The 15,093-nt window shown below is 43.4% G+C and overlaps 2 protein-coding genes across 2 annotated transcripts; one reads left to right on the forward strand and one right to left on the reverse strand.

The window, feature by feature from the left end:
* Nucleotides 1-178: 178 nt before the first annotated feature.
* LOC106651598 (lysophosphatidylcholine acyltransferase) lies at nucleotides 179-11,036 on the reverse strand. The gene is made up of 11 exons (XM_014370175.2): nucleotides 10,367-11,036; nucleotides 4,373-4,518; nucleotides 3,990-4,207; nucleotides 3,160-3,272; nucleotides 2,909-3,063; nucleotides 2,695-2,832; nucleotides 2,479-2,604; nucleotides 2,256-2,403; nucleotides 2,085-2,183; nucleotides 1,863-2,007; nucleotides 179-1,770 (listed from the first exon to the last, which is right to left on the reverse strand). The coding sequence occupies exons 1-11, from the start codon at nucleotides 10,580-10,582 to the stop codon at nucleotides 1,679-1,681; spliced, it is 1,596 nt and encodes a 531-aa protein (XP_014225661.1). The 5' UTR covers nucleotides 10,583-11,036; the 3' UTR covers nucleotides 179-1,678.
* A 1,641-nt stretch (nucleotides 11,037-12,677) lies between these two features.
* Nucleotides 12,678-13,821, forward strand: LOC106651293. The gene is made up of 5 exons (XM_014369733.2): nucleotides 12,678-12,840; nucleotides 13,137-13,278; nucleotides 13,353-13,510; nucleotides 13,587-13,702; nucleotides 13,775-13,821. The coding sequence occupies exons 1-5, from the start codon at nucleotides 12,695-12,697 to the stop codon at nucleotides 13,819-13,821; spliced, it is 609 nt and encodes a 202-aa protein (XP_014225219.1). The 5' UTR covers nucleotides 12,678-12,694.
* The last annotated feature ends 1,272 nt before the right edge of the window (nucleotides 13,822-15,093 follow it).

A 15,093-nucleotide genomic window follows, 5' to 3' on the forward strand; every position in this document is an offset into this window, starting at 1 on the left:
TTTATGAAAAAATAATATAGGTGTGTTGAAATATTTGTTTCATATTCTTAATCATATTAACTAATTAAGAGCTTAATGAGTTAACTAATCATTACAAGTTGATGGAAAAGGATGTTATCTTAAATTGTGATAATCAACTATTATATAGTTTATATTGGACTAATAAAAAATTCCAAAATTCTTAATAATAATTTTCTTAGTAAGAATATTTTATTTGTATTATTTACATGTACAATGTTCACGCACATGAGCAAGCTCTTACGCATTTCACTTCACGTTCATATATTTATCTAGACAACAAATTCTCTATATAAAGTACGATAAATTATTGATAATATAAATTAATAATTTAAATATTTTCATATCTTGCAATAATAATAACTTTAACAACATAACGTATAACACCGACCATCGTAACATATTTATTTCACATTCACGCTTTCAAAGAAACGATAGAAAAAAACGAATAACTGCCAACATTTCGATTTTTTTCTGAACAAATTAGCTAGAAAACTAAATATGATTCATAAATGGATATAAAATGTGCGATAACACCTTTAGTGCTCGTCTGCTTAAGTAAAAAAAACATTTTTCTATTTTTCTTTCGTCATATTAAGCCGTTGTCAATTTGTCTTCTTTCACAGAAAAACAGCAATAATATTTTATTATGTTTAATATAGATTATTATTCGATAGAGATTAATTTTTGTTCTTCTAAATATGTTAGGTCGCTCTGTATAATTTTCTTGTTTCACATTTCATTTGACTTTTTATTGTATAAAAAATACACAGCGCGTATTTTTTTTAGTATAAAAAAGTCCTGGTACAGTTTAACAGCGGTCGCAACTAGTTTACTTGTAACGAATGTAATGGAAATCGTTTCTGAAAAATGTAACACTATTCTTATTGCCGTTGCATAGAGTTTTAAAAATCATAAGACCCGTAATGGTAGAGGGAGTAAGTAAACTTTTATAACAAAATTATTGATATATACAACTTAGCCTCTATCTACGGTGTAAAAAGATAATAACATTTATGTATCAAAGAAATGGATGTCACCTATTTACAAGACATTATATTGCACGTACATTTCGTTGGAAAGCAAAGAAGTAAGTCCTCGAAATTAACACCTATAAAGTAATTCATATACATAATAACAACTATTGAATAATGCGAGAAATATTCACTTGGTTTCCTATCTATTTACATGACTGTGATTTTGTTGAAATTTCCCAACGAACTGGATCCTCCTCCCATTTATTGCTTTCATCCAGAATGTAAAAAGAGTCAAGTCGAAGGCAACATTTTTTTACGCAGTGGAGGAAATTCGTTCGCGAGTAGGACGACAATTCTCGACTACGTCGTGATAATACTACAAAGATTATAATATACCATCGCCGAATGCTTACCATACGATTGCTCGAATAATATTTATCTATTTCTAGGCAAAAATTGACTCTCACTTATTCTCTCTCTCCCTCACTCTTTCTGTTGATAATTCGAGCTACGACAGCAGGGCTTCGCGTTTAACTGATGGATAGTTGAATATATTTAATATATTTAAAAGCCTTGCACTAAACGAGCTGACAGAATCCCGAGGACATGTCGCGCACGAGGGGTTTCTTATGCGAGTCTCCCTCGTCTTCTGGAGGACTTTGTGATTTTGCAAATAGACGTTCTCAAATGGATTTTTTCTTGCGTTTGAGTTCGTTGCTCTCATGAAACAAGTGACTGAACTCTGGCCTCGTGCTCATCACCGCCAGTACTTGATCTGTCGAGAAAAAAGAATCATATCGCGTTGGCAAGATGGTCGAAGAAGTCAAAACAGAAAATTTGTTTTTTTTTTTTTTTTGGAATACAAACCATGATTAACGGTTGTGCAATTTTGGTCTCTCTGTATCTGTTGGAATATCCTATCGGAATCGTCCGCGTTGAGAGAAAGCGACATGTGCAACGCTTTGCGCAACTCTTGAGCGTTCAAGTGGTACGTCGGATCGGAACTGCAAACCTGCAGCAAAATAATTGACTCGATGATTTTTTCACGACAAGGATTATTTGTCGTTGTTGTTGGTTTTGTCAACAAACCTCGAATGCAACTCGAACCATGTCGAGCTCGTCGTTGGCGTTCGCAATGGCCATGACGATGAAAACGTACTCCTCGAAATCGATCATGCCTCGATTGTGCTGTTTAAATTAAATGGGATTATAGTCGCGTGAAAATTGATTGCCCCTCCAAATTCTAATCGAGAAACTTACCTTATCGTTGATTTTGAACAAATGTTGTGCAGCCGTGTTGTTTTCGTCGAGTTTGAGCAATCTCACGAATTTGGGGTAATCGACCAACTCGGGGAATCGTTGACACTTCTTAATGACCAGTTCTTCCTCCGTGTTTTCTTTCAACAAACTAAGAGACGATTGTTCATCATTACATTCGAATGTAGTTTTTGTAATATAACATTTCGGTGGACAATAGACTTACCCGAGTTTAGAGCGAAGCTTGTACAGTTCGACGATGGTCGAAGCGTGCGGAATATGTAAATGCTGAGCTTTGCTGATGACTTTGCAGTCGTCGTAAGTGTAATCCGACACCGGTACACCCAACGTTCTGAAAGCAAAACGAGCGAACGATTCACAAATCTCGCCGACGCATACTCGATCTTTCTCAGATATATCATTTGTAATCGTTGGTTCTTACTTGGCCATAAGACGTCGGACGTTGTTGGCGTAAAGCTTGGGGTCCAATTTTTCAGCCTCGCTCGGTTTGTAGACCGGTAAGAATTCGATCTCGCACATGCTGTTCCACTGAGTCAAGGTCAACCACAATATTTTCAAGCTGCAACAAAGTACAGACGCTGCCTGACTTTTCCGCGGCCATGCAATACGAGATACGATTCGGCGGGAAAACTTACGCTCCGGGTCCTTCCCAGGTCCAAGTGACGGTGTCCAATTTGTTGGGGTACTTGATGCAGACGGGCTGAACGGGCACGCCCGGGTAAAAGGCGCCGGATTTGAACGTTATGAGGCAGGAGCGATTGGTGCAGGTGCCTTCGGGAAATATCATCACCTGAACGGAGATAAAAGCCAAAAAGACATTATTATTTTGGGTCCAGGTCGACGGGGGGCTGGCGTTGATCACACTCGACGCGAGTCAACTGCTTACCTGGGGCCAGTCCTCCTTCGAGGTAGCTCGTTCGATGATCTCTTTGACGGTGTTTTGTCGAGAATTGGGATCATCCCGCCACACGTACACGGGCTGCGTGTAATTGATCAATTCTAAACGAAGAAAAAAGGAATATCATCATCAGCTGTGTACGCGATTCCAAGCGGGCGCGAGATGCCAACTTTTTTACGGCTTTTGCACAAGTACATATACTCTTATCGTAGAGCGCGTGTGAATGGAGTAATACATAATCAGAGAGGCGTTGAGCGAGGATGAAGAAAATAAGAGACGAGAAGAAAAATTGGAAGATCGAGGAGTATAGCGTCAGGAAAAAAGATCATGGTACGGTGTCGAAAAAAATAAAAACGTACTGCCGATAAAGGGATTAAGTCCCGATTCTCTCCTCACGATGATGGAGGGAAATCCGCAGATGTAGACGATGCCGCCGTCGATGAAAGTGGAGTGGGGCGAGCAGACGAGTATCGCGGCCTCCTCGCGCTTCGCCTGCCGACCTCTGATGACGATCCTCATGCCGGCCGCCTGATAGGTCCAGCGTCCCAGCATGCACAGCCATGGCACTACCTCTCTATTCGGTGCCAATATCATATATTCATCGGTTAGCCTCCGCACATTTTCTTTACGTTACGATAAGGAAAGGCGCGCGGACGAACGATCGCGGTTAACTGGATCGGACTCGGTTAACTGCGCTCGCGATGCATGCATTATCCCATTCACCGTGTTAGTACTTGTTACAATTATGCATGATTTTGTTACGTGAAGGGTGCAAGCTAATAATATATACGTGCTAAATGTACGAGTTGGACACGTACTGCCAAAGAAAGGAAGCCGAGAGACTTCGGCTTTGGCGACGATGCTCGGCCCACCGAGCACGATGACGGGCAGAGAATCGAAGAAGGTCGAGTGGGGTGCCAGGGCGAGGATCGGGGCCTCTTTGTTAGTCGCCTGGCGGCCCTTGACCCGCACGTGGCAGAATCCCCCGCAGATGAAGAACACCCGCATTACCGAGCAGACCAGCGTGCGCAACTCGCTGTGTGGCGCGCAGCCCAGTTGTTAGTCAAAGTTTGTTTGTTTGTTTGTTTGTTTGTTTTTTTTGCCCAGCACCAGCAGCACCAGAGAGGCCCAAGATAGAAATTGGTTAGCGTCACAGAAATGCGTGCGAGTCAATAAGCGAGAGATATAGGTCGAGACTTACCGCCTCCATCCCTTGAGAGGTGCTCGTCGCAGGTCCTCCTCGGAGAGGCCGTGTAGACCGACGCAGGCCAGCAGCCAGGCTATTATCACGAGGGCTGTTATGAGCGCCAGACGAATCGGAAGTAGCGTCACCGTCAACACCAACGTCTGCAAAGTATTACGAAAAGATAAAAAACAAAAATAAAAACCATCGAAAAGTATTCAATTGGTTGAGCTCTCGCGGTGCAACCACTTACTCTTGCGTTTTATTACAATATTCGTGAGAAATAAAACCACAAATAAGTAACGATTAGCCGACATTGATACAGTATTTTGCCAAAGTAATTACGCAAGTAACAGTCGGTGGAAAAGCCGCGAGCTATATATATGTACGGATTTAGTCGAGCGTCCGCAACGAGCAAAACATTATAATATCGAATTACTCAATGTGTCGGTGGCAATTCGAGATAGCTATATGATTGATGCTTGAAATTGTCGAGTGAAAATTATGCCGCGGCGTCTCGCTGATAGCTGTGATTTAGCCGCGCGACTCGTTTTTCATTTTAGGGCTGCGAATGAGGGACGCGCAGATGCAACGATAGTCCAAGGATCCCCATTCACACGGCTCATACGTATAGAATAGAAATTGCCGCGTGCCGTCGTCGCGCAGGAGGAAGATAGCCAGCTGCCGATCGCCAGCCTGCAGAGGCACGCGCTGCTGTCACGACCGACGAGAGAAACAAACGGCCAAGATCGAGGTTATACTTGTCCCCCTTTTGCAGCGGCAGCAGCGCACGAAAAAGTGGAGCTCTTTCTCTCTTTCTATACAGCGCGAGTCTTCGAGATGAGGGAAAGCCTTTTCATCGGCGGTGTGCGCTTATACGGTACGGCTCGATGCTGCTGCTGCAGCCTTCTGCCTTTCTCCGATCGCGCGCACTGCACCGAGCGTGTATAATGATAAATGTACAACTCGCGGCTCGATTTGCCAGCGCTCATCCTCGCCATCGTCGTCCATCGCTGTGTCCCGTAAAAAGGCTCCTTTTTCTTTCCGATCGCGCCGAATTCGAGTCCAATTTCGATGGAGCTTCGACAGCGGCTCAAGGTCGAGTGTCCGTGCAGTTCGGCGCAGGTAATTACGGCCGCTATCGATCACGTGCGACGCGTCAACTCGTATACACGGAGGACCTATAGCTAGGCAGCCCCGATTCGACGCAGTGCGCCAAACTTTTGCTAAAACGCCTTATACAATAGCTTGGTCGCACGAGAATCTAGGCTTTTTACCTTTTGTAAGCGTGGCATATGTGACTCGTCGCTCGAGTGCGCAACGGGAAGCGTTTCGACACGCGCGTCTCATCGCCGAAGCGCCGATAAAAGGTGACAAAAGACCACGAAAAAACCCGATAAGCCACTGTATCGACTACAATATGCCTTTATTGCGCTGAATTGGCCAGAGCAACGAGACCACGACTGCACACGCGGCGCTATTTCCTCGAGCCATAAAGTGTCGCAACCGCGCGCGTCCGTTGCAGTAATGCACGAAAATCATTTTTTACATTTGGCCAGTGTCGAAACGATTAGATTTCACACGTCGAATTGCATATGCTACGAAGCCCCGGGGCTCTGCTTATATGCACGAATGCCAATAGTCCCGCGCAGCTGCAATTCTAATGTGTTTCTGTGTGTGCAAATAATACAAAAGACGACGACGACGACGACGACGAAATCGAGCGACGACACTGGACTGGTTTTGAGCCACCGACTCAACTTTCCGGCCCTTGCGTAACTCTCAAGTGTACACAACAACGTAGCTGCGGACTTTTGTTTTCATTTTAGCTTGATCGAATCAATTCGGTCGCGCGATATGTGCACACGATTATACGCGGAGCGGCTCGACACGATCATTGATGCGCCGCCGAGTCAAAGATGACAATATAACGGAGCTCGCGAGCTCGACGCCTGTGACGCAATCAAACAACGCCGGAATGTCAATCGATGCCTCGGAAACTCTATATGCATACAAAAGGTACTTGTATATAGCAGCTGCGAGAGAGATAAAACGCGCTGCAGTGCGTTCAAGGTCGCGCGCCGTGCGAAGCATACGTATGAGCCGTCCGTGCAAAGTTCAACCGCTTTTTTTTTCATCCAAATCACCAAAAGCAAGCAAAAACCACGATTTTAATCTAGACGCAGAAAAGCTTCGAGCATGATTATTTGCAGGAACATGCAGAAGCACGTGCGGATAAAAACAGATTCCTGGACTTCCTCTACTTTTTTCTAATTAACATTTTTCTCATTGCGCGTTTACTTTTCCAATATCACGTAAGCTTGTATTGCATTTTTGAAATGAAAAACAAATTTGTCGAGAGCAAATTCGATTACAGAAAGAAATAAATCAAGCTTTTTCCATATTCAGTCAAATATTACACGGTCGAAGGCAGCCTTACCGTTGGAAATTCGAGTGTAAATAACGGTCGATAAATAAAACGAAAAAAAAAGGAAGGAATGAAAAAAATGAGGAAAAAAAAGACGAATAACGAAGGCTCTGAATACGCGACTCATCTTTCTTGCAAAAAAATTGCATCGAGAGCTCATTGACCGGCGCGGCAAGTTGCTCCGCTATGGGTGACCTACATTACTGCACGTCGTGTGGACGAACTTGTTTCGCGCGCGCGCGCCAGCTCTTGTTTGATTTTTCACACATTCGACGAGTTTTTTTTATCGCAAAAATTCATGCTCGACTTTAAATAGATTTTCTCAGCCTTAGCACGATCGCGATGACGCGGCAACTCCTCATTGTTTTGAAGAATTATTTAGAATATTCGTGTGTAGCAGCTTGGATATTGCACATCGTACAAGGTGCATCCATAAAAGCAATCGGCACGAGCGCACGTGGTTGTTATAATTGATCGAATTATTCAGCGAGCAAGAGAGTTCAATGTCAATGTTGTTGGTGGAAGGACGCGGCGCTGCGTACGCGACTGCACGACCAGTATACAGTTGCAGCTGGAGTTTATAAATCGACCTCGGCTCGCGCGCATTACATAATTTTTTTTTCTTTCGGCCAGCTCGCGCGAATATAAATATTTTCTCGAGCTCGCGCGCGCAGCTATACATCGCCGAACGAGTGGGCTGGCTTTCTCGCGCGCGCCGCGAAGCCCCCCACGTGACTATCGTCGCGAGTTTCTCCCGAGCGAGCGAGCCTGCGTACACCCGAGCTCGCGCGGAGCTCTGCACCGAACGTATCGCGGCGCACACGTATAACTATAACGTATATCCAAACGGCCAACGCACGCCAATCGCTAAAGAGAAAATTGCCGAGGATTGTCGCGCATTCCGCGAGGATGTTTGTCGGCTCTGAATTTGTCCGTTTGGCGTCGCGTGCACGAATAAGACCACGCTGGCCTTGATGCTGCTGCTGCACGCTCGACTGCAGTTCGTCTTGTACGTCTTCGAAATCCGATGACCTTTGAGCGATCGCAGACGTTACTGCCACTACGTCGTGTACGCCAAAGAAAGCCGCGGATTTTTCGCGCGCTAATTTCTCGTTGTGTACGTATAATATGCGCAGCGGCGCATACGACGCAGATATAACGGTGCGCGGTGAGGATTATAACGTGGCTTAGCTGCTGCTGCTGCTGCTGCTGGCATCGAAGACGCGGGCGCGAGGCGACCCACATTCGCTCGGCATGGCCCACATCGGCCGCCTCTCTCGCGAGCGCACTCGGCTTTTCTTCGTTCGAGCGCCGATCGAGCATCGATTGTTTTCCGCGTTGCGACCGCCGGCCAATCTTAGCGCTCCTTCCGACTTCATTTTTGATTTTCGATCGTAGCGCTCGCTGCTCGTCGGAAGATCGGCAAAGCGAAAGAAAAACGATAAAACTAATTGAGCCCGAATCCAATGACAATTAGATTCACGGACAACAGAAAGAGTCCGCCGCGTCTGGTTTCTCTTGGTGCAATTCATTTATATCCACGATAAGCGCTCGACGCGGATTAACTCATTTCTGGGCAACGATTAGCTCCGTTCTTCGACACGATATAGTTTACTAAACAATAAAACACGGGCTATTCCGATAAATATTATCGCTTCAAGTACAAACGAGAATTGAATTTGCTCGTATAAAAATAACTGCGAGATCGTACTCGGACTGCAGGAGCATGCATACGTATTTCAAACGGTGAAAGTTAGTGAAAAACGCGCTACGATCGCAACGTTGCAGCGCCGCAGCAGAGGAGTTCAAAAAACAGCACGCGCGTATGGATGAGAAAGTTTTATGTCATTAGGTCATTATACTCGGCGATTATTGTATAGAAAATATCCAGCTAATTATTTTTTCCCAGCATCTCCATCGGAGCCGCCGCCGCGCTCTATCATATTCGTACCTTGTGATTTACTATCCTGGCTATACATGCACTGGAAATGTATATCTTTCCAGATTTTTTCGACTCGCTCGTCGATGATTCACGATCATTTGGCTCGATATCGAAAATACAGCTGGCAAACAATCGACAGTAAAGAGTTTGGAAGAAGAAAAAAAGATTGAGCGTAGTTTTCCAAGTGAAAATCGTCACATCTAGTTAAACCTGCTAAATAGCGCACCTCGGTATATTTGTACGAATCGCTCCACTTACACGCGAGCAGCGCAGTGCAGAGAGTACGTGTAAGCGAGCAAATATTCCAACGATTCGATTTTTCTTTCTATGTTTATTCTACAAAGCGGAAACGCTCGTATAGCTCGCGCCGAGTGTTTATGCCGTTAAGGCGGCAACATCGAGGATGATACATCCGGTTGCTCGCGGCTGTCTGTGCAGGATCGGTCGAAATATAAGGTAACTTTAGCCTAGTCAGAGATTTTTCGCCATTGGCCGCAGGTCAGTCTTAGAAAGCTGCCTACGATAAATCTCGAGTATATTACGCCGCGTCGTGATGTGCGCGCCACTATTACTAAGGCGCTTTGGCGCGGCTTCAATTTTTCGCGTTAACAATTTTCATCGTTGACGCTGTCGATCGCTCGAGATGGGCTAATAACTGCTGCAGATCTATACATGCAGAGCTGTAAACAGCTGGCACGAGCGCACTAGCGTGACGGAGTTTGTATTATTACGCGTCGGCTACACGCGTGCAGCTGCAGCTACGCAGGTACAATCGGCTCCGATCGCGGCCGCGTCAGCTATCCGAGAGCACAGCACGTCTGCACCGCACCAGCTCGGCTCGAGTCTCAAGGTCTCCTCCGCGGACAGCTCGTTAAGTATCGTGAGTAATCGGAGCACAGCGCCACGTACCTACGTCATTGTTTGTTGTTTTTTCTATGAATTTTGTGGTCGGAGGCGCGCAGATGCTACGAACCAAAAGCCGAGCGCGGCCCGTACGTAATTGCCATCCGTAAGTTACGTACACGAACGATCGATAAGGAACTTCGAGATGTTCGATCAGCCAAAAAAGATAAAAAAAGCGATAAAGGCGCCGAAATCAACGAGGAGTCCGGAGTAGGTTTTGGGCGCGCCACATTTATCCGATAAGCGAGAGCCGATGTTACGAGTAGGTGCGCTAGTGGAAAATTATAAAACGGACAACAAGGAGCTGCCAGGAGCCCGGCTATCGATTGTCCCGGATGGCAGAGGCGCCGTCCCTCGTCTCTGGGTGCAGAGGCGTCCGCGAGTCCGTAATGCGCGTTCTTTGCTGCTGCACATGTAGGTACACTGCAGCTGCGGATTACTCGGCTGCAGTCGACGGTGCAGCACATAGCAGTACCCGCTCGATTCGGGAATTCACGTGCCGTTATATATGCATGAGGTAAACTGCGAACGCTCGTCTCCCATATGCCGTGGGCCAGCAGCAGCGCATCGCGTGACTTCCGACTCGATCTATATATGATGATGATCGTTCGTTGAGAAACGCGTCGACGCAAAAATGTCGCACTCGCTGACCGCTGCACGTGCTGCTCCGCACGGGTCTATATTACTTTACTGCGATGCGACACTTTGCGCAAGCTCCCCCTTCGCACGACGTGCTTACCTTGATTTTCTCGTAAGTCGTCTCGAGCTCGAGCCGATGCACGAAGGGGTTGATTATGTCGCTGCTCACGGGCTCTTGTTGTTGCTGCTGCTGCTGCTCGTAATTCGTCTCGGCGTTGTCCTTCGTCGCGCTCCGTAACTTGCCGTTTTCCGCCTCGTTGATTATCTCGTCGGCCGTCACGACCCGCTCGATGATCTCCTCGTTCCTGTACCTCATTTTCGGCACAGCTTTGGCGAATTGCGTCGCGCACTCGAAATATCACGAAGCTCAATCGACGCACTCAACATTCACTGGCCAGCTCGGCCTTTGCATGTGTGCAGCAACGCGCACGGCTATAATCACAGAGTGGCGAGCTCGTCAAAGCTCAAAGATCGATCGATCCGAGACACTCGGCGGCTCACTCGAACGAATCGCGATATTTTTCAGGACTCGAATTATCGACGGCACTGCTCGCGATCGTGTCCTCTTTTCTGTCCCGAGGACGTCGCGCTGCTGGTGTATCGGAAGAAGAACGGAAAAGAGAAACGTGCACTGGACGAGGCCCGTGGCACACACACGTTGCTGCTGCTGCTGAATGACGATGTCGACGCAGCGGCGTCGCGGCCAAAAGTGACTGCTCGCCAGGCGTCCGCGATATCGCGTCTCGACGTCGCGAAAGCTGCGCGCGCGCGCCGGCCGCCGACTTTGCAGTCTCTCCTCGGCGAGTCAGTGGTGAAGGGAATCCACGCGCGGCTGCTATATACCTATATGCATATATATATACGTTTTATGCACTTGCTGCGGCTCTGGCGCGATCGCGACTGCACCGACTCTATTCCTATATGTATATGTGTACGATACACACATACACTTCTCGCGCCAGAGGATCAACGAGGAGGGGGTTAAGGCGAGTGGCGTGATCAGGTGTAGCTGCAGCTGCAGCACACGAGCCACCGGATCGACATTTTCGCGGATGCGCAAATCGAGCTTGCGGAGATCGATAGACGGGGGCTGCGTCGGCCGACGGGGTTGCTTTGCCGCCAAGCGAAAGCTCGAGAGCGACGCCAGCGAGCATCTGCACGTTGTGCTTTCGAGGCCGCAACGGAAGCGCCGCGAGTCGCAGCAACCTATCGACTGCTCCGTCGCGATGACTTTGCCGATACGTGCGATCTCTGCGACCAGTTGATAACGAGACGATTCTTCGATAAATAATTTTCTTCTTTTTTCTTGCAATATTTTAAAATATTGAATTACCGATCTCTTATCAACTAAACGCCTGCGCCATACCATGCATTTCCAATAAATTGAAAACTTTACCATTTTTCACCACGTATAGGTATCAATTTCACGAAGATACTGCAATGACCTAAAAAATCTTAATTGAGCGTAATTGATAAATTTAAAAATTATCAATAATAAAAAATAATTTCTCCGGTCTCTAACCAAATAAATGAAAAAAATCTATCATCACCATTTATTCTGGATTATTTTAATAATTATTTACATCTAACTTTTTGCAAGATATATGGGTAGAACAACACCATCTTCTGAATGCCGCCTCTTTGTAAAAAGTGATTTTTCAATGATAGTCACTTAATCTCCTAATCTACTCAGTTGATCTTTACCAAATTGCACACTTTTTTATTAACATATGAGACAGGGTAAAATACCAGAAAAAATTTAAATTGTTTAATAAAACGGAAGTAAACAACTTTTTATCAAATAACCCTTTAATCGGTCCCTTTTTATCTCATATTTATAACAATTTTTCTTTTTCTTTTTTTCGTTATATTTTGGTATATTACCCTGCATTATGTGTTAATGAAGAATAGTGTAAAATGTGTATGATTTGTCCGAATAGATCCAAAGATTAACTGTCCACAATGCAAAAAACATCGGTGCAAAAAACAAATGCGTTCAAAGTTTTCACACGCAATTGAGCGGGCCTTGGGCATTTTTGAAAATTTATTCCTATAATAGTCTCTTAAGAAAAAATACGTATCGTAACTTTTTTTTGTATTTAAAAATGATAGCATTATTAGATTTTCATAAATAAATCTTCATATAAAAAAAAGGAAAACTAAAAAATTTTCACAAAAATTACTTTCTACATCAATTTTAATTTTATCAAAATTAGAATTAGAGAAATTGTAATATTTTTGTATTTGTTTATTTTTAAGTGATTTAGCTTTTTTGGGTCTCGTGCACAAGCGAATTAAGTATTTCAAGCGGGACTTGCACTCATGTGCATTTTGTATGCGTCTCTAAAGTAAAGAGCCTGAACTGTAGCAATCCGGCAGCTAGTTTTAGACTGCGAGCTCAATAAAAAGAAGCACACACCTTACAAAAATGGCAACTGAAGTAAAAAACTGCCTACAAAAGTTTTATTTATATCTCAACAGTGTTTATCCGAAATGGAGGAACATTTATAAAACCGTCAAAGATCATATGGAAGCCCTGAGAAATCTTACAGAAGAACTAAACTTTGCGGACAGGTAAATAATATTTTTACATATTTTTCAACACTCTAACCTAAACACCTCAAATTTGCCGCTAGTTTTAAGCTCTCGAGACAACTTGTGTGAATATGCTTTTTCAACCAAACTCGAGACTCGCTTTCAGCTCATACTGTGACCCCTCGTTTTGCTGAAAAAGCATATTCACACCCGATGAATAAAGTACTAACAAACGCATTTACCGTGCACATGTTTACATTGAGTACACACGTGCCGACTGCTGCGCGCAACATCTTCGACAATCTAACCACAGAGGCCGCTATTTACTATTCTAGCGACGATATCGATCCTAATCGAAAAAACATCGAACGGTTTCCAGAGGCGCGCGATACATGGATTTTCAGAATTAAAGAAGATATCTATAAGCATATAGAAAAGATTCGCAAAATTATCCAAGACTTACATAATGATTCACAAGTGAGTTTACTTTTGACAGGCTTCTCATTTTTATTTTTTATAACTCTATAATAATTATCATAATTCTCTTGCAGGAGTTAAAACAAAAATATGATAAACTAGAAAAATCCATTGATAATGTGTCTTTCGAATCTAAAGAGATGGAAGAAATTATCAATGGTAATCCACACACTCCCACGTTTGATGCGCTTATGCTGGGTGCAAAATACGCTTGCAAATTTTTAAGCGATATGTATCCTTTTATTTTAATAATTGCAATTTCAATTTTTATTTAAATTCGTTTCCCTAACCGTGAATTAATTAAATAGGCATAAGAGATTAAAAGAAAAAATAGAAGAATTAAATATCTATAAGGAAAAAACCATTGAAGATTTGGAAGGTGAATTTCAACGACAACATAAATTAAAAGACAGTGAAATGGAGGGTAAGTTTTGTAGTTTATTATTAATATGAGAGTTTATTTACATTTATTGCATTTATTTTTATTCATTTTTAGATGTGATGCTCCTAGGGACCTATACAAAACCAATTAAAAAAAATTAACAATTTAAAGAAATAGTTGTAAAAATATTTGTTACTTTTTGTAAATAAAAATACTATTATTTTATTTTACTGTTTATGAACCTTGAAAAATCTTAATCCTACACAAACTTTATCGCGAAAAATATTTATTTGACAAATAACAAAAATGTGATTGCTAAACTTGAATTGAATGTTTGTTTTAAAAGTTACGCATTTGCTACCGTCTTTTTATTCTTCAGACATCCTTTTGTTGTGCTAGCGTTGTCATTTTTTAATACATGTACGAAGTAGCTTCCAACCTTTCAATGGAACATTTGTAGCGAATCTTTCAAGGGGTTTTATTATGTAAAAAATACATTCACGTAAACTATTCATAATTCATTAATGAAGTGTTCTTGTAGCGGTGAATTAAAAATGAAGAACATTTAGCTTCTTCCTAGAGGAAAAAATGTTTTTTTATGCCGGTGGCCGTATTGTTGCTTTCTAGTAGAAGATTGATAAGAAAATTGTGCGGTTTCGTCTTAACGCCTAATTACGTCATGGGACGTTTTTTGCGGTCGTATTGTAATAAATTAAATTAAACTTTGAAGTTAAACAAGCCTATAGACACGTTCGGTCTCCGAGTGAAACTTTGACTCTTACACGGTAGGTATACTTAACGAGACTGCTGACAGATAAAAAGCTCGCTCAACACAATCAATCCTCCGCACCCTGTTCGATAAAGTTCAACACGCCTGGCGCATATCCTCGTAGGATAGACATAAAAATTTATATAAATATTTGTCAGTTTTTCGACATGCTTTGAAGTCTCGTAGACAATTCTCTAAAACTATACTAATTTTGAAAGGGATTTGTATTTTCTCATTCTAATATCTTTTTTCTAAACTTGAAAGATTACAAACCAATCAGAGCAAGTGCCCTACAGGTGTCAGATTATAGACTTATAATAATATTCGGTAAGCGCATAAAAAATGTGTACATGGAATGTAATGATGATATAAAAAAAACCTTGAAAGTACGCAGTCACATAAAATAAGCTCGTATTTATTTGGAAGTCCAAGTATCCGTTAGTTATTGTTATGACTTGGTGAAGCTATTGATTCGTGACCTCCTCCTGGCAGAGACACAACAAGCCGTTTCCCACCCTCAGATGGTGCCACTGGTTAAAAGTACTCTACACACAAACAGTGGTAGCATCGAGTAGCACGAGTCATCTCGGCACCCGACGATTAATATTTAAGCTCGTAGTATCTAAAATTGAGACTCTTAGCGAAACTGTTTGAGAGCCGCTAC

This window comes from Trichogramma pretiosum, unplaced genomic scaffold, assembly GCF_000599845.2.
Source record: "Trichogramma pretiosum strain Unisexual culture from Peru unplaced genomic scaffold, Tpre_2.0 scaffold59, whole genome shotgun sequence".
Lineage (NCBI taxonomy): Eukaryota > Metazoa > Arthropoda > Insecta > Hymenoptera > Trichogrammatidae > Trichogramma > Trichogramma pretiosum.